This window comes from Taeniopygia guttata, chromosome Z (assembly GCF_048771995.1).
Source record: "Taeniopygia guttata chromosome Z, bTaeGut7.mat, whole genome shotgun sequence".
NCBI lineage: Eukaryota > Metazoa > Chordata > Aves > Passeriformes > Estrildidae > Taeniopygia > Taeniopygia guttata.
This window is the reverse complement of record NC_133063.1, coordinates 7,803,533-7,824,023: the sequence shown is the minus strand read 5'-3', so window position 1 is coordinate 7,824,023 and position 20,491 is coordinate 7,803,533. Positions and strand designations below refer to the sequence as shown.

The following is a 20,491-nucleotide window of genomic DNA, read 5'->3' as shown; positions in this document are numbered from 1 at the left end:
CTGTGGTTTTTTTTCCTCTCTCACATGGAAAAGGCAATAATCCCCTGTGGATTCCCCTCCAAAGCTGATGCAGGCTGTAGTCACTGCAGCCCAAAGCACCCTGAAAATAAATGTTTTGGAAATACCCCAAAAATACTACCTTGGCAAAGCTTACTCTACGAAAGAAAAACACTTCCCTGCAAATAGGACTTGACTACTGGAACACCCTCCTAATAGGCATTTCATGTTATTTTTAAACCTAAAATAGAAAAAAAAACCCAAACCACTGAAGATCTGTACAAGTTAACATGACATCCAAAGATACTTTTAAATCCAAGCTAGCATATATTCAGTCTCTAAACAAACATAGATACCGCTAGTTTGCATCCCCTTCCAAGCAAATGTGGTGATGTCTGGAATTTGGGCAATGTAAGAGACCAGCCTTAACCAATACAAAACACCACTACACTGAGAAGAGCCTGCTTTAAATGCATCTTGGTCTGTGCAGCCTTCAGTTCACCTACCTTGAAGAGTTTAGGATTATGTAGTTCATCACCGCCAAAGCATCTGGTTTTAAAACATATATAAACCACCCATGATGTGTACACAAACTGATTTTGTGTTGGAAGATACAGTTATAATTAAAGGCAGATGCAGATATTTCTGGAACAGAAGTGTCTGGAAAATATATTAAAACCAAAGAAAATCAACTGAACAACAGTCTTGAAAATGCTTTATTGAACTGTGTGTCTTATTGTAATGTGCAGAAGATGTGTTCGAAAAACTACAGCTTGAAAAATTTTTGAAAGTCTTCAATAATCAATAAAAAAGTCCCCTGCTAGGGGTAACTCTCAGGGTAACCAGAGGCTGCATGTAAAGTTTCTGTTGCAGAGACTAAAAAAAAAAAAAAAACCAAAAAAAACCCGCAACCAAAGCTAATGCTGCTCTACATGAAAACAATCAAGATCTCATTATTTAAAAAAAAAAAAAAACCAGAGGAAGGAACCTTAACTCAGTCTATGGGGTTGTTCTTTTCCTGCTGTTATTTTGGATTAGCATACACGTCACAGTTCTGCTGAGAACACCACATGGTGTCTAAGTCATTACGTTTACTCTACAATGCTGCTGAGATGAGAGGATACAGAGAAAGAGAGAGGGGGTGAGGTGAGAGATCTGGAAAGACATCATTATGATATAAGCCTAGTTTAAATTTTCATCAGAAGCTGTGTGAACTTTTGTTTTTATAATCTAACTTTACATTCCAAAAAAAAAAAAACCACACCAAAAAAACCCAACCAACCAAAAGAAAACCCCAAACAAACAATAAAAAACCCCAAACGAACAAAAAAACCCACCCTTCCCCTCAAAAAAAAAAAAAAAAAACAAAAAAAAAAAAGGAAAAAACCAAAACCAAACATACCCCTTCTGTCCTTGCTTTGGGGCTATTATAAATGTCTATGCACAAGAACACCATACTCTTTTTTTCCAAACCAGTAGGATTAACAGTATAGGCATGTAGGTGGCATGATTCAACTAAAAGGCTTTTTTCCAACTTTTTTTATACCAGCAAAAATAACCAAAGGAAACAATAAATAAAAGGTGCTAAAGTTAGCATTAAGAATTTCTTGTAATATACTGACAGTCTGGGAATCCAAATCCTTAAGCTCTCCTGATACTGTCAGGTCTCTGCAAACCATGAAGCAAATACATAAATAACTCCAAATATGACTGAGGCTGTGAAAAGCTTTTAAACTAGGAACAGGATCCAGGTTAACTTTTTTTTTTTTTTTAGGAAACACAGAGAATATATGAATTGTCTACACCTGAATAAAACATACTTAACAATTAAAAAATTTTAACAACCACAACAAAGAAAAACTTTAAACAAAAGTGAACATAATTTGATTTTAGGGCACACAAAAGCCCCTTGCAGTAGCTTCCAGCAGTGGCCTTACTGTTGTGTCTCCTACAGATGCATAAATGAAGATTAACTCCACATTGAGGTGATGGCTGAGAGGGCAACATAAAGGTCACATTCAGAAAATGCCACACCCCGGTCACAACAATATATCCCACTGCAGAGTTTCCATCCTGTGCAGGAACAGCACATCAAGATGTCATTCTGTCACATATTATTGAAAAGCTAGGTTGTGGCCACAAACTGCTACTCAGCACTAACCTTTTTCATAATGTAACCTTTGAATAATGGGAAAGCTTTGTGTTTTATAGTTTTACTCCTTGTATTTAAGGTTTTAAATGACAAGGTCACTAAAACTCATGCACGCTGCAAAAAAGGTCATGCAGTAGTTAAGGTAAACCATCCAAGCAGTTTTTATTCATTAATATTCATAAATACACACAGCAGCTTCATTAGAGATTTTTCATTTTTTTTTCCTCTTCAGTTTGAATGTGGAGTATTAGGAGAGCCTTTTGCATGTCAAGGTACAGGACACAGAGCCTTCGGCTCTGCACTGCAACCTACATTTACCTGCTAGAAGTAAAAATTAGTTAAGTGGAAATGATTATCATATATATCTTTTCTCTCTTTCTTTTGAATGTACACAATGTAACAAGAGTGACAGACCTGAAATTACAATCACCAAAACAAACCCAAGATAGTTGTTGTCCACTTTCATTGGCAAATACAGCACAGAGGACATTGTCTGCAAAGTGGGATGTCATCAAAGAGGAGGTGGAGGAGGCTCATTTCCTTTATTACTCTCTTTTAAATTTAGGTTTTCTAAAGCAACATCTAGAGGCATAATATCTACACAGCCCATAGCACCAAAATCTGCAATCTCCCCCCGCTCATCCTCATCTGAGGAGGAACTTTCTTCCTGCATCAAGGTGGACAGTAGGAGCTCCTGGACAAACAGGCTGCAGTCTGCCCGTTCGCTCTCCATTGACTGACGCTCTGCTTCTGACATCTTGGGATCGTTCAACCTGTGCAGCAGCAAGGGAAGAGAAGACAGAGAGATGCTGAAAGTTCAGTTCACTGGTGGCACCAGGCACAGGCTGAGATGTGCTCAGCTGCTCCTTCAGGACAGTCCTACCTGCCCTTCAACACGACCAGCACCTCAGTACAACAGGCATTAACAACCCTAAAGTTAGAGGAACATCAAAAGCTGTTTGTGAGGCTTCCTGCTATTCAAGGAGTCTTTTAGGGAGGGCTGGTGCCATTTCCCAGACGTGCAATTTTATGACTCCGTTGTGAAAGTTCACACTGGCCACAAAACACATCACTGCATGGGTAAAGCGACTACTCATGGATTAGTGAATGTAATTCCACTTCTCCTAAGGTGCACTGCATGCCCTGATAGAGGCAAGGAACTGCTCACTCCAGCTCTGAAAATCACAGTCTGTGACATTTGTGGGTGCTTTAATTAAGGTTTTCAAGTGAACTTCTGATTGAGAGATATCACATGGCATTATTTTGAGTTTATATAAAAATCCACTTGATTCAAATTCAGATATTAATTCAAATTCAAATATTAATTAATATTAAAATTACCACACTCTTTCACAATACCAGACAAACAGAAGTAAGCTTGCAGGGGGTGTGGCAGGGGAGATGCAGAAAATATTTTTATTTCAGGTCAGTGGTCAGTGTTCTACAAGAATGACACAGGAAGTGAATCCTCTTTTAAATAATCCTGGGGTCTAAGTATAATTTCTAAACTAGGTAAATATTCTGTTAATTAATACCATCCTAGGCATATGCCTGACTCCAAACATACAAGCTTCATCAAGCTCTGTACCTCTACTAGAACTAAGGCAAACAGAAATCATAAAGAGTTAAATACAAGTAAATACACAGAAGGAATTACCTTGTCAGAAGGAACTGGGAATTCTGGATAGTCTGCTGACTGTTTTCTGTGTTAGATGTGTTGGTTGTTGTTGTAGATTGTGTCATAGTGGTGTTGACATTGATCGTGTTGGTGCGCCTGGTTGCATTGCGTGCAGTCTCCAGCTGCTGTCTTGCTGCCTGTGCATGTTGTCGTTCCAACTGCAGTTGCATCTGCAGCTGCTGTAACTGAGAAGCAGAAGGGCCAGAGGAGTTGAGCTGTCCTCCTGCAGAACGCCTCACACCTGATAGCTGGGACAAAAGCTCTGCCAGAGAAGAGAAAGCCCCTATGATGTAAGATCTTAAATGAGCATTACACAGCAGAATAAATACACCCTGAGCCCCACTGCATCCATTTCATTCTTTTCAAATAACATCAAAACCCAACAATGCTCAGAGAAGACTGTGAACATTAATGCCCATAAAGATTAAGACTAATTTACACAGATTTAGTCCAAATAACCAGACAAGGTTTAAAGTCTTTACAATGACAATAGAGCCAATCTTTTGCAAGGGAGAGCCTGGCAAAAGACAATCTGCAGCCACTCTCTGAATCTTCAAGCCAAAATAGCCACTGACTAAGAAACTTCTATATTTTGGCTTTGGATGGTGACTTTTCTGTCCTTCAAAAAAGTGTTCCCTCAAAATACAAGCTTCATTTTCCCAATTATCTCAGAGGGAAACTGTGCTACAGCAAATTCAATAAAAGAAATTTTGTTAAGAAAACATATTGAATCACTGCTTCACATCAAAAGCATTCTGTATGAATTCTTATTTCTGCCAAAAATATGCAGAAGGCCTAGCAATTAGAAACCCTCTCTGTTATTATGTCTTCCAAATCAGAAGGATAGAATGCTCCTTGCAAATTTTATTCACAAAGTTTTTTTTAAAATAAATATTAGCAGCGAGTTATTGCACAGTGATTTCTGTAGAATCTGTTCTATGCCCTGTGCAGAAGGTACTTCTTATCTCAGACACCTGCTGCAGTTGATGCAATGGTAGAGGAAACAGGACAATTCTCCTCCTGCCCCTCTAATCTAGATTATAAACTTACTCTATAGGTCATGACAATTTTTTCTTCCGTTGCATTAACAAAATGCAATCATACTAAAGGAAGCTGGTTTTGAAGGAACAAAGCAAAATACTAACTAGAGAGGTGGAGTAATTTTCAGCAACATTGATAGAAGCACCAAAATAAAGTAAATTTTAATTACTAGAGAATGCCACAGGTAGGAAAAAATTATTAAGAAAAGTAACTGATGCTATAAATTTAAATAGAAAAATCACTGTGGTCTTTTCTATTTATTACTCCAGTAAAAAGGCAGACACATTAAACTCGGAGGCAAGATTAAGATATATTTATTCTCACTGTAATCTAAAGCTTGGAATATAGGGAAGCAGTATTTTGGAAAGAGGTGTGAACTCAAAACAGTCCTGGAACAAGATGGACCCACAACTCGGTGTGCTCTAAATGCAGGAACACATCTTCCACCAAAAGAGAACAGATGCAGAAGAATGACATTTTATCCCACATTTAATGCTGCTAAGTGGGAAGGTCCTGCAAGGCTGAAAACAAACTTCAGCAGTCATCTCACATTTTAAATGAGCTGAAGCACCTGCCCTGGCAAAAGAAAGATGTCTTGCACTGGAAGCTTCAAGAACATCCTCCCTCTTTGAACAAACTCACCTGTGACCTCAGTTAACATGTTTTTTTCTCCTCATCTCTCTTCTTCATGGCTGATTTAATGAATTACACCAGGGCACAGAGGCCAGCAGAAGGCAGGCAAAGGGAACATGATTAAGGAAGGAGTGGATCTGCAGCTCTCCTTCCAGGCCCAATGCCTCATTACACCAGGTGCCTGGCTACCTCCCCCTGAAAAAGTCACAGCCTAATAGCAGCAAGCTTCAGCTTGAGCACTGTGTCTCCTTTGCATCTGAAGTAAAGGTGGATTAGTGGCAGACATTCTGAGGTTTCCCTGTCATATTGGTATGGTCAAAGACCATGGCATTAAAATGTTTATATGGACTTCCCCACAGACAAAACTGCATTTTTTTTTCCAGAATTGTCTTCACTCTCTATTTTTTCTTCATTGTAAAAAAAAGTTATTTTCACATCAAAGGTAAAAATAGAACAAACAAGTTATTTCTGGGAATCCTAAAGACCCAGCCTAATTATTTTCTGATGCTGACAGTAAGAACACCCTTTCCCTCTTCACCTGCTCTATGGGAGGCTCTGCCTGTACGTGCAGCTTCACAGCAACACAGAGCTGCTGTCACCTTGCATTCTCCTTCCCCTGTGGAAGGAGGACAGTGGAGTAAAACTTGTGGTTACAGCTCTTACCAGCTATAGGATCCATGGCTTCTCTATTGCTTGGAGAATACGAACTCTGAGAAGATGAAAGCCCACCAGGGGAACTGGTAGTAAAGTGCATGTTTGATCTACGAGCACGGGGGCCTCCCAAACCCCGGCCTGGGTGGAACATCCTACGTACGTGCCGAACGCCACTGGATTCATCGTAGGCAAGAGGTTAAGAAAACACAACTGTCGGGCAGCGAGTGTTAAACAACCATTAAAAGACATCTGATGGGTCAAATACTCGGGTATAGTGTTCTTGATTCATAATGATTCAACTTCTGAAGCAAAGCTAAGGTAGGCTGTAGCTCTGCTACAGGTCACACCTACTGATCTGGTAATTTTTTTAAAAATCAAACTTATCTATGAAAACCCACACAAATCCATGTGTCACCAAGCTTACTACTGAGACAGACATTTCAGCTCTCCCTTTCCAATTCATACATTAAGCATCAAAACTAATAAAAATGTTTACTGCAATTCCCATCAGAATAAATACCAAATTCCTTTTGACTTCTGTACTTCATGCTTTTATCCAAGAAATTTCATCACTTCAGTCCTTAGGAAACTGTAGGTTTCTGGAGCATTCAGCACATCCATCACATCCCTTTGTTTCGCCTTTCTTCTTACAGCCAAAGAAATATCACTAATTCCAGTATCACAATGATGCTTTTCATTTTCTCTTTTTCCCCCACTTCCCCTGTCACTTTGAAAATAGGTTATCACATAAATTTTGAAGTAATTAACAAACTTAAATAAAGATTATTTTTATCATAAATTTGTTAACATTCATTCCTCCAATACAGTCCAGATAAGGCTTCTTCCTACACATCACTCATATGACTCACTGGTAAAAAATTAAATATCATAGGCTTTAATATTTTATTTTAGTGCTATTATAATTTAGCTTAGATCTCCATCTCCTATGTTTTTTTATTTTTATAGTAGTATGGTTACCACTCATATGGTATCAATTTCTGTGTGAGGGTAGTGTCCAATGTACTTTTCATAAATCAGTTATGGGGCAGAATCTCATGCTATCATGGAGGTCAAGACCTTGAGGCTGAAAGGAATGACTTGACTTCCCATGGCAAGAGAGAACTTCTTGCCATTACAAGAAGATTTTACAGAACGTTTTCTTATTTCAAAACTATTAGTTATGTTACAGTGTAAAACTTAACATCTAAGGTGTAAAAGAAAAACCTCCCCAGCACAGAATACACTTTGCTTAGTACAGAGCATCTTGCACCTCTGAGTGTGCCAATTTTTGGGTGCTGCTGGAGATGAGTTGCTAAATTAGATGGTATAGACCCTATGTAGTTTGGCAAGCTTTTAATAACTAAGTATGTTAAAACAGGACATTATCTGGGATTTTTCAAGCAGACACAGGACTCTGGGGTAACTTTCCCAATGGCAGCTTTTAAAGTGTTTTGAAACGTCATTCTTCAAATACCAGCTAAGCATGCACTTGGAGTCCTACCAGCCACACCAGAATAAGAAAAGACTTTGCAAACCTTACCTTGTGAAAAACATTTAAACTGAACAGTCATGTGAGAACTATATGTATGATTAATGCTGAAAAGATTTAATGAATTTTCAGGTATTTTTCTCCTAAAGAAAGAAACTGGGTTTTAAAGATTTGTCCATAGACTGTAGGAATAAATGACACATCTTGCAATAGCTGCACAAGTTTTGTAGAAAGAAACACATGCGGTGTTTTGGGACAAACATCCAAAAACCAATATTAATCAAACATGTCTAATTAATAGCTGGTGGGTAAGGCCACCCCTCAGAACTGCAGCAAATCCAACAGTAAAAGCTTACTTCAAACTGCAAAATAAATTTTTACTCTAGAAGAAGTGCAATCCAAGAATCTTCTCTACCTCCTTTTTGTACATGAAGGCAATTGTGGGACATGGAGAATTGTTCTGTACAGCTTCAACTTCATATTCAGCAATACAATGGTGTATCAGAGAGTGATGGTTCTTATTTCCTACACTGCCAGACCCTGAGTGAAAAAGGGCATCTTCTCTTCCTTTTTTCCTGGCCTTTGGACAGCCTTGAAATGTTGCTTGATGGCTGACGTAGTTTGTGTAATTTTAGTTCTGCTCATTGTAACAAATCTGAGATTTTCATAGCACCTGCCTAATTAGGCTTTTTCTAACAAGAATTACATAACTACATAGCAATGTGCCAGAGTTACTGATCCAGTTACTGCATAGTAAATAACCTGCACATTTAGTCTGTCCTGACTTAAACCATGTTAATACTAACAAACTTAAATGCAATCAAATACAACCATAACTGAAGTGGAGCCATCACCTCAAATGCTGTTCCCTTCTATTACTGTAATTAACTCTGTTTGATAGGGCTTGGATTTCTTTACCCCAGCTGCTTGAGCTTATATTATCCTTTGTTCCTTTTTAAAAATCTCTGAACAAAAAAGCCACTATCAATGTTATAATGCAGTCTTTTTTTTCTGCTTGTTTAAATGAGACATCAATGAATAATTCTGGGATTACTTACTGTAAGGATGCTACATAAGCTTGCATGTCATTAAATAAGAGCCCAATGCAAAAGATATTTTATCAGTTAATCTGAGGGAGAATAAAATAATTTTAAAGGAGACAAATATATTCCTATAACACTGATGAAAAAATCCCAACAGTCCAGCTCTTCAGCCATCAAGCACAGATAAATGTCTGTAACTGGCTGCTCAGGTAACTGAAGGACAACATCCTATTTCCCAGAAAATCTGAAGGTTTTCTGAGTTGTATTACAAAATGTAAGTAGCACTACAAAATTACATTATTAAAAGATTGTGTTAAAAGTAGTTAAACAACTTTACACTGTTTTGTTACAAGCAGCTACGCTTGAATCATCTTTGTGTCATAAATATATACAGCACTGAATCTTGATATGTAAAACAGCACCAAGAGTAATCATAAGGCAGCATAAAACACAGTACAAGTAGAAAAATGTATGTCAAAATCCTTTAAATGTTTCTGCTGTTAGAGCAAAAAAACCACTCTTAAGTATATCTACAAGTCTGTGCACAGTCTGAGAGTTACACTTTTTTAAACTAGCAGACAATCCTTTTTATTTTTGTCATACGTATCTTTAGCAACCTAAGTTCCAGGAAATCCAGAATACGACCCTTTCACTATAAAAATCAAACCAAGTCACCATGATTACTAGGTGAAACAGTCTAGCCTCTCTGCCTCACATTGGAAAGGATATTAAATCTCTAGGAGCTCTGTGTTCCAGTGTAAGATGAGCTGCAAAGTCATCTGTTATGTGATTCGGATCCCCTCCAGGCAATGCTGCACATATTGGACAAATCTGAAATGACAAAGCAAGGAAAAACCCAACTTTATAAATACTACAAGAATCAGAACTTATATCAAGTCAATCATTAGACATTGGCTCTTATGCTTTAAAAATAAAATTTTGGTATTCACAAACACCTGGATATCAGTGTATTCAATAAACTCAGAAAAATTACAGAAGTGAAAACATTAATTTAGTCATCTTTTACTTTATGATTTTCAGAATACTATGAACTTCAGAAAACCAGAACTAGGATTCTCAAAATCAATAGTATTTTGAGAGCAGGTACGGAGGTCTCTCTTTGGTTTTGGGGCTTCCCCCCCGCCCCCACTTTACAGTTTTTGGTTGGCAGGTTTTGTTTGTTTTGTGTTTTAAAATGAAGTACAGTTTAGTAAGCAGGCAAACATTACCACTACTATTGTCATAATTATGACTCGTTCATTGAATGTCTCCACAAACAGCATCTTCTATTTTTCTTTCATTTTTCATGTGTATACTTAAGCTGTTGAATATAGGTCTCAAAAGACCATGAGCATTAAAAACACCTGTATAAGAGAGCACACATCTTTGTACTCTCATGGCAGTGAGAACAATGCCTTGAAATAAGTTTACTGTAAAATCTCAGCTGCTTTAGACAGGAACTGTTGCATCTAATTCCACTTTAATTTTAGTGGCCAGTTCTGAAAAGAAAACCAGGCATGTTAAAAGCTTTTTGGTACAATTTCTCCCCTTTTATTTTCAATGTCCAGCATTTTTCACCACTACAGATGCCAAGCAAATGCACTACTGGGCATATCTTATCACAACATAATTTAATAAATACTCAGCTATGCCAACATATCATAGAAATGGATGTGCATTGGACACATGGTTTGGAATTCCCTAAATTTCATTACAGCTGCTTAAACTTCTAATATCAAGAGAATGCAAGACCTTCAAAGAAATCTTCTTTTATTTGAGCTACTCTAAGAAAGCAGAAACACAACCTAAGAACAACCCAGTCCTGAAAGCAGGAAATCACCAGAAAGTTCTTTTGTTAACATGATGATGATGATATGAACTGCACATTTGTGAATATACTCAAACCTCAGAAAATCATCAGTTAAGAAAATGTTATAATGAATATTGAGTAAGAAGGAATCGACATATCCCAATTCTAAGTCTAAATATCAACTCAACTTTCAAGAACTCTTGACTAGGGAAAGTTACTCAAGTACTGTTATGTACAAACAACAATTTAGTTAAGCATAAGCTCTGACAGAGCCACAAGAAAGACTGCTGGATCACTGATTAAGCATGATACAGCTAAAAGTCATTGTTAATTATAACATGCATGAAGAAATGCTACAGACAAAAGGCAAATATTGTGAGAATTTTCTCTTGAATTTAAGAGCATTTGTATTAAGAAATCATCACGCTACCCCGAATGAAGACTTTAAAGGCCTAAGTCAATCCCACTGACAGAACATCAGCCAGTTTCCAGAACTGTGCTTGTACTACTGCTACTTCTCCATTTACACACAAAGTAACCACTTTAAGTGAAGCACTTCTGTAACCTCAAGAGTCACTGGGATCTTAGAGGATGAACAGGGACTTTGTCTCAGATTGTCCATTTCATTACTGCAAGAAAAAGCTCTGCCCAGTTTTACCACTGAGGTATCAACAAGATTGCTTACAATTCATCTACGAGGAGCCTAATTACTGCCTTCCCCAAGGTGAGAAAGCTGCTGCAGTCCAATGTAATAGCAGACAATTAGCATTTCTGCTATGAAACAAGACTGAAGAGATGGCATTTTATGAAGTCTACTATATCTGTTTGTATTTACAATGCTAGCAGATTTCTAGTTGAGCACTGCATTTCACCTGGACCAGTCCAACTAACCTGAAACTTCAACACCAACAAAAACAATCATCATAGTGATTTCCAGATTCCTCTGCCTTACAACTCTAACCATGGTCCCTTAGACATTATATGGGTGAAGAAATACTGGTTCTTTAGAAAGGCTCTTTGAACAGGAATGGAGGCTTGCCCTTTAAGTGAGAGAGCAGCTGGCGTGCATTAAAAGCACTGTCTAGATGGAAGATGACCTGATAGAGATCTTACAGGCTGGAATTAAGAAGAGAACAGGCAAAGAGGATGTTACAGGGCATGTCTACTACAGACCACCTAACCATGAGGAACAAACACATCAGGCCCTTTAGAGACATAGAGCAGCTGCCTCACACTTGCAGGACCTGATCCTCATGGAGGTCTTCAACCACTCCAGTATCCGCTGGAAGGACAACACAGTGTGACTGCAATCCAAGAGACTCCTGGAGTGCCCTCCGGGTAACTTCCTCCTCCAAGTGACAAAGGAGCACATGAGGAGAGGTGCGATACAGGACTTTGTAATTACCAACAAGGAGGGGCTCAGTCGGGATGTGAGGGTCACAGAAAGCCTTGGCTACAGTGACCTTGACATAGTGCACTTTTGAGATCCAGAGGACAGGGAAGATCAAAGACAGGCTCATGCCCCTGAACCTCACAGAACAACATAAGCAAAGCTAAAGCCCAAACGGAACTGAATCAGGCAAGTAATGTCCAAGGTAATAAGGTGGTCTTCTAGAAGTGCATAGGAAACAAAAAGATAACGAGGGAAAATGTGGGCCCACTGCTCAAAAGGTGTGACACCTAGTTATACAGGGCACAGAAAAGGCTGAAGTACTGAATACCTCCTTTGCTATGGTCTTTACTGGCAGGACTGGTCTTTAGCAACTCCAGGCCCCAGAGAGCAGGGGCTCTGGAGCAGTCAAGACATTGCCCTGCTGGAAGAGGATTACTCTGCAGAATACTTTCATGAACTGGAATACTTAAGCCCACAGGCTGTGATGGGTGTGATGCACCAAGAGGTGCTGACAGATGCCACTGTGAGCCTCTTCTCAATCTCTGAACTATCATGGTGACTAGGTGAGGTGCCTGAGGACTGGAGTAAAATAAATTTCACTCCTATCTCAAAGACAGGCAAGTAAGAGGAGGACCTAGGGAACTACAGGCTGAACTATAGTTATCATGCTCTGATCCCTGGGAAAGCGAGGAAACTATTGTTAACTATTTTTAGACACTATTAAAGACAAGAAAATCATCAACAGCAGTCAGCACTGGCTTCATAAAGGGGAAGACACGCTTCACCAACTTCATAAACTTCAATCCTGAAGCATCTGGCCTGGTAAATGACTGAAGAGAAGGGGAAATTGCCTACCTGGACTTGAGGTAAGACCACTGACACTGTCTCTCACAAGGATGCTCAAAGGTAAGTTGTTGATGCTCAGGCTGGATAAGCAGAGAGTGAGGTGGAGTGAAAACTGTCTCAGTGGATGGGCTCAGAGAGTGCTGATCAGCTGGAATTCTGCTGATTACATAAAACTAGGAGGAGTGGCTGATACACTAGGGAGCTGTGCTGCTGTTTGGAGTGACTTTAAAAAACTAAAGAAATGGGCCAACAGGAACCTCACGAAAGGGAAGCACAACATCTTGCACCAGGGCAGGAACAGCCCCAGGAATTAGCACACACTGGAGGCCAGTCATATGGAACACAGCTTTGCAGCAAAGGACCTGGGGTCCTGGTGGATCACAGGCCAGCAGTGTGCTCATGTAGCAAAGAAAGCCAGTGGTGTTTTGGGCTACACTGAACAGCGGGCAGCAAGTCAAGGATTGTGATCCTTCACCTTCACCCAGCACCAGTGCCCAGTTTTCAGCTCCACACATGCACACACTGAAAAAAGCTCAGTAAAAGGTTACAGAGAGGAAAGGAAGAAAGGCTGAGAAAGATGGAACTGCTCAGCCCAGAGAAGGGTAGAGTAACAGGGGATGGATCTTAGGAATGTCCATGAATACCTGAAGGGAACCTGAAAGGATGATGGAGCCATGCAGTGGCTGGATGAGGGACAGTGGGCATAAATTCAAACACGGGAGCTTCCTCATAAACATCAGGAACCACCGAAACATTTTTCACTGTGAGGATCAATGACCACTGGCACAAGTTACCCAGAGAATTAACTGTGGAGTCACTATTAAAGAACTGTGTGGACATGGTCCTGAGCAATCAGCTGGTACATGATCCTGCTCAAGATGACCTCCAGAGATCCCTTTCAACCTCATTCAGACTGTGATTCCTGCCTGCAGATACCTAACACTGTTGTACTTATCAATACCTATACCTGAGAAAAAACAGCAGAAAAAAACTTGTCTGCATCGCTCTGACTATAAAAATAGCAAAATTTAACAGATGTAAAATTATTTTGCTTATTCTTTGAAAAACTGGTGGCAAAAGGCCTTTAAAATAAAAAATTTCTTTTAAAATAATTTTATTTAAAATTTAAAAATACTTTAAAATTATTGTGTCCCTGTAAAGTTCCTTTACATCCCTAAAAATACATGTCTAAAACACATCTTTGGAAGGTGATACTCAAATGACTACAAGCTCAGTATTTAAACATAAGTAACTGTCTGAAAGCCTATAACCACAAACATTTAGAATCTGTAATATTTTCCTCTTTAATAGTCCTGCAGGCCTTCACAATTCCAATAAGGGGACAGTACCCAAATAATTGTATGTGCATGCACATTAAACATTTATCACAAATGCCAGATTCAGAACTTAGCACAAACAGTAACAACCACATTCAAGCATTAAAATATTGTCCTTTATCATTGTTTGGAACAATGATACAGCAGTGCTGCAGCTAATGCATGAAAAGAAAAGTTTTGTGAGTTTTTTTTAACACATATAACTCTTTCAGGATTTATCAGAGTAGCAGCTGTCAAGAATCACAAATTTAGGCTTTATGTGTGGGGTTCTAGAAGTCACAACTGCAGACAAGGGCACGTCAAGTTAAAAAACCCGGGATCTGTGAACACACAGGGTTGGGAACATACCACTGACATCAAGTGGTGCAAATCAGAATTGCAATACCAAGCCACCAAACAAAATAAAGTCATCCGAATGCAGAACTTTCAACGGTTGATGCTACGCTTCAAAGTTGCAAAGTTTAAGAAAACCTCAGAAAAATTGCAGTGTGTCGCTGAGTTAAATAATATACCACAGTGCAACTGATTGTGAAGTAACCACTTCCTGTGTTTTTAAGAAAGATCATAACATCTTTGAGTCCCCAAAAAGGTGAACAAACACCCTTCCCCATCACCTCTTCACCCAAGTTCCTTATTATGCTTGAAGAGTCATTAATTTTATTCCACAGAATTCTTCGAAAATTAAGAAAACTAGAAGATTAGAATAGAGAACTTATTTATAACTAATTTTACACAAGGTATTAGTGATGTGTAGTCCATTTCAAGCATCACTTTTTTCCTAGGGGTCTAGGGTAAAACAGTTAATAATCACAGAACAGCCCCCTCCATGTCATTCTGCTACATTGTTAATTCAGTTTCTCTTATTCCCAAGGCCAATCAAGATAGTGAGATCTCCAATTAAAGTATTTCTGTTGAAACTTGTTTAAGAAGCGCATTTTAAACCACATTTAGTGTCCTAATGGTTAGGGATGGGGGAAAACCCCCTGCTTGTACAAGAGTAGTTTTAAAATAATTACAGAATTCCACTGCATAAACTAAGAAGTCCATTAAAAAAGCTATTAGAAAACATAAATCTATCTGCATGTCTTCCTCTCTCTTACAGTTACAGAAGACTGCCATAGCTGTAAGCTTGCAGAACTATTACACACTGATCATGAAAAGGGAGACACAGCTAGACAGAATAACTGTGAAAGCTTTCTAAATTTTGTTTTACGGTATAACAATCTCCTAATGGCAGCCTTTGTATCAGGACAACAAAAATTCTAAAAGAAGGAAGCAAGCTCATTATATTATGATACCCATAAATCATAGAATAATTCTGATGTCATTTGCAAATGTATGTACTTTCTCTTTGGACAAAGCATTTAAATGAATACATGCTTCAAGAAAGAACAGGAAGACATTTTTTTCAGAAATGAGACCATTTAAAATGTATTTCCACCATCAAAGCAAGTTCTGAGGCTTCTTACCACTTCTGTTGATGTTTCTGCATGCTCAGAAGTAACATGTTCTTGAAGAGATGTTTCCGTATAACCCATTTTCCCACAATAAGGACAAGTGAAAGACTGTGGCTGCTCTACAGAGAAAGCTTCACCACCATAGTACAAATCTGAAACAGGAAGAAATTAAATAGAGGTTACTTTAAAGTAGTATCATCATTAATTTTGTTCACATCAACTACAGTTTATACATGTACTTCAGTGTAAGCCCTGCGAAATTACTCTGTTTTTTCACTGCAATGGATATATTCAGCAGGGGTTCAGTTACTGATGAAAGAAAACAGATACTACAGTTAATTTTCATTAGCACAAATAACTTAGTTTTCTAATATTTACTAGGAAAATAGACTCCCATCATGATGCTGCTGATACTGTCAAACTTTCACTTTTCCACTACTGTTTTTAACCCACATACAGGGTCAAATATGGTATGACACATAAAGGGTAAACTATGGTATGATGTTTTTTATGATGAAATTTCAGAAGCTGAACTCTTGACAAAACCTCAAATTTAGATCAAAATTTAGAAGTTCTCGGTGACACCAAGTGTCAGTATTTATGCCCTAGCTGAACTACTGCTTTGCAGTAAGTAGTTTCAGAAATGTCTCAAATATATAACATATATGTTTGATAGTGGAAAATCAATCTGGGTATCTCTTACACACTAGCTTCAACTTTTAGGTGTATTGAATGTGAGCACTTCAGCACCAGTGATGAAAAATAGGCACTTTTAAATTACTAATACAGAAGTTCCCCAAACTTCAGATGAAATTCTATTAACCATGCAAGAAGAGAATTATTCTCCCTCATCCTCTGCAGATATATTTCACAAGAAACATGAATAAGCTTCTCATTCACATCAATATTAAAAAAAGAACAACCAAAAAGAAAACTCTCTTAAATATCACTTAAAAACCTGTGCCTATGAAAGGCACTGAGAACAAACGAATGTATTTTCAAGTAAGGCAACAGTACCAACTTCAACTTCACAGCTGAGCAAAGGGCCCAGGGCTCTCTAGGGCCCAACTCAAAGGAGAGAGTTGTAAACAGATGAGCATGCACACAGAGGTATCCTTTCCTTGGATACACTGTTAGCTCCAGCCAGATATCAAGAATTTTAGCAGTACACACAGTTCTATCACAGAGGGTGAAGGTTTGATAAGACTGTCAAATCCTGTGTTGTTCCTTGTTTCCAAATGATACAAAAAAAAACATTTATTCACTAAAAAAATAAAAATCTGAGTTCTTTGCAGTCTCCTGATTATACCTCAGGCATATTCCCCCACTGACATCTCCTTCCACATCCTTCTTGTAATATACATCAAACACACATGAGACTATGCCTTCCTCTGAAAAATGAAATATTAAAAAGTGAATAGAAGTTAAAGCTGACAAATCTAGTTATTTTTCCTTTTCAAGTATATACCTCTCTTCTTTTTTCCTCTTCAACTTTAATCTCTCTTACAACCAAAAGCTCTTTTCTAATGTGAAATACAGATCACCAGATAAATTCTCCTTTAAATTAAAATCTAAGTTAAAAAAAAAAAAAGGTTGGCAATCAAGTGGTCTCATGAAACTTTGTGTCTAATTTCAGCACTGAAGGTACTGAATGAGTATTTCTCCATGTCCTATTTTGTTTTTATAAGCACATAAAAAATCCTAAAATTATCAACAGTAATGTCCTTGCCTGCCAAGGGGTCCTTTGCTAATGACTTTAACTAAGAATTAGAGGCAATATGGGAAGAAAAAAACACCATGCCTCCACGGCTGCAGAAATGAAGCAACTTACTATTGTGTTACCATTTTTCATTTACAAATCAGTTTAGAATGCAGTGTGACCATGACCAAAGAATTGTTTCTTCTGACCACAAAGAAATCTTTCAGATTCTGAAATTTTGGTTAATTTTGAAGACAAAAGCAGGAGTCCATACCTCTTCAAACTCTTCTAGACCTCTAAAGCACTCTGTTCAAGAAGTCTAGGAACAGTTAAAAGTACTTTTTAAGGAAAAAGGAAACTAGGAAATTTGCTGAGAACTTCTTCATTGTCCTGACAAATTGGTCTGCAAAGACCATAGAAGTACAGCGGCTGCCTGGTAAGCACATGCCTGTTCTTTACATAGGCCTATTACAACTGTATCTTTTACCCCTCTCAAATAAACTAACTGGATTTATGCTTTAAAGGCTACTTCTCATTTATTAGACTTCATACTTTATTTTAAGCTCTGTCCGTCTTACAGCAGCGTATCACTCAGCATTTAATTTTTTCCCGTATCTCTTGTGGGGGCTGAGGAACAGCAGCACTTCCATTGTTCTGCATCCCATCGTGCTTCAAAATTAATATATAGAGGTTATATACTGAATCCTGAAGGATAATTATGGCAACCAGATGGTGCAAGAGTGAACAAACATGCACAGCCAGAAAACACTAGAGTTTTTTACAACAGTTTTTTGCAACAGAGGGAATCCCCACTCTGCTTCCTTTTCCTTGATAAATACTCATTTTTCACTAACTGTCCTCTTTCCTTTGCATCCTAAGCAAAAAATCTAAGTTTACTGCTATTAAAATATTTTCATATTGAAACAAATCTGTCTACAGATAACAGCATTGAAGCTTGTCAATAGCCAAGTAAACTACAGTTTACACACCCAGTTACACTAACAGTCTACCAGCTTGTGTTTCTAGTAACATCTTCCTTACTAAAGAAATTTCTTATTCATACTGTCATTATTATAAACACTCTCCTTTCATTTGATTCCCACATCACCAGGAAACTCCTGAAGACTTTTACTAGTTCTGTGCTTGTCCTGGTTTCAGCTGGGATAATTTTTCTTTACAGTGTGAAGTATGGGGTTATCTTTTGGATTGTGTTGAACACAGGGCTGATAATACCAACATGTTTTTGCTACTGCTGAGCAGGGCTTATAGAGAGCCAACGCCTTTTCTGCTTTTTGCACTGCTACAATAACAACGAAGTCGGGATGCCTGGGAGACTGTGAGGAGACACAGCCAGGACAGGTCACCCCAATTGACCAAAGGGAATTCTGGACTATATGACACCAATGCTCAGGAGATAAAGTATATGAAGGGGGGAAGAAGAAGGAAGAAGGCATATTTGAAGTGATGTTTGTCCTCCCAAGTCACCATGGGACCCTGCTCTCCAGACCTGCCTGCCTGGGGGAAGCACTGAATGAATTCCTTGTTTTGCTTTGCTTGTGTGCACTGTTTTTGCTTACCCTATTAATCTGTCTCAACACAAGACTTTTCAGCTTTTACCCTTCCAATTCTCTCCCTGATTCTGCTAGTGGAGAATGAGCAAATAGCTGTGTGGGGCTTGGCTGCTGGCTGTGAGTAAACTACTTAGTTGTCAGTTTTACCCTTGAGATTATTTTCTTTTCAGACACTAATATCTAACCTTGGGGATTTTTAATATCCACTAATACAACTATCTTAACAACACTGAATCAGGTAGTTTTAAACTGCTTCTACTATTTATTTATTGATTTTCTAATTAAATTTAACAATTCTTAAGAGCCTAATTTTTTGCATGTTCCTCAAAGTCACATGATCTCCTTGGCCACACAAGACCCTTTGAAAAGTCACCAGTTTCTTTAAGCATCTGTACAATAATGTAATGTACACACCTTTATATGTTTTCCACTCTAAATCTAGAGTATTCTAGAACTCTAAAATCAAAACTTTTTATTAATGATGTCACAGATCTTCCTGAACTCTAAGGAATAGGTCATTTATCAATTTTCCCAATTCATTCTCCATTCTATAAGCTTACAAGGTCAGGAGTAACTCTATGCCATCAGACTTTGCTGTGGCTCAGAATTTGGTGATATGATTTGTTCAGCAGTTAATCAAACCAGAAGACTTACTGTAGAGCTGAGCTGCAGTATTTTCTTCGCTGATACTAGCTCTGTGGGAGCAATGCTTGGATATCTAGCCATATGAAATTTATACACCTTCTTACTCTCATTTAGAGAATACACAGTAGAAACACCAAGCAATACAGAAGTTGCCCTTCAAATCATATTACCCATCCCAATACTGCACTGTGAACCTTCTTCATGCATACTAAAATAGTAAAAAATAACCCGTGTCTCTATAACATACACACGTAAAAGGCAATAAGCCAAAGGCATATTTATCAAAGACTTCTGAAAGAGAAGTACTCAGGTTGCAAGAAACATAATTCTTAGTAATTCTGTTTCTGATTATACCCCTTTTTAGAGAAAAGTATAGTTTAGAACAAGCTCTCATTGCAGCACATTGAAATCTTTAACACTTAATGTTAGTATGTTTCAGTCTTCTTACCCCTTTGATTACTATTTAGTACTTACAGCAATGCAGTCCTTTTAGCCTATGTCCAGTATCCAAAAATAACGGTTGCTAACAGGTTAAGAAGTTTCAACTGTGCATTTGAAACAGTGACCTCAATCCCTAATACTGTACACAGAGGAAAAAAGAAAAGCCCCACAAGAACCATGTGATTTAAAATAGGGGCATCTATTTTTGATAATGCAATAAATTATTTCCTTTCAAACCACTGATTCCTGTGATCTGGATTTCTGAAGTCATGACCAGGCAGCCTCAGGGCAAGAGGAGCCCTGAGAATTAAAAGAAAATTGAAGACAGCTTCATATAACAGTTGTTTTAAGAAACTGCATGTTTCTATATGTAGCTATTCTCAAAACTTTAGACCAATAAAGTACAAATTTTACTTCTGTTCTAATTAAAAAGGTAAAGAAGTTAGGACTTCAGCTTTTGAGAAATCATCATATTTAAAGGATTCAAATTACAGCTGCAATCACTAGGAAAAAATACTGAAATGCTAGTCCCATGTGTTTGACATCAAAAGAAAATACATGCCCAGCACCAGCAACATCACAGAGCAGTGGATTGTCACAAAATC

General features: G+C 38.1%; 1 protein-coding gene across 1 annotated transcript in view; it reads right to left on the bottom strand.

Annotated features, from left to right (window-relative positions):
• Positions 1–2,286: 2,286 nt before the first annotated feature.
• LOC100229438 (E3 ubiquitin-protein ligase KCMF1) overlaps positions 2,287–20,491 on the bottom strand; it is a 41,136-nt gene continuing 22,931 nt past the window's right edge. Inside the window, exons 3-7 of the mRNA XM_030257313.4 lie at positions 15,543–15,682; positions 9,417–9,518; positions 6,165–6,339; positions 3,807–4,089; positions 2,287–2,922 (exon numbers count right to left, since the gene is read on the bottom strand). Coding sequence (XP_030113173.1) covers positions 2,661–2,922; positions 3,807–4,089; positions 6,165–6,339; positions 9,417–9,518; positions 15,543–15,682 — 962 coding nt within the window. The 3' untranslated portion in view covers positions 2,287–2,660. The remainder of the gene's footprint in view (positions 2,923–3,806; positions 4,090–6,164; positions 6,340–9,416; positions 9,519–15,542; positions 15,683–20,491) is intronic.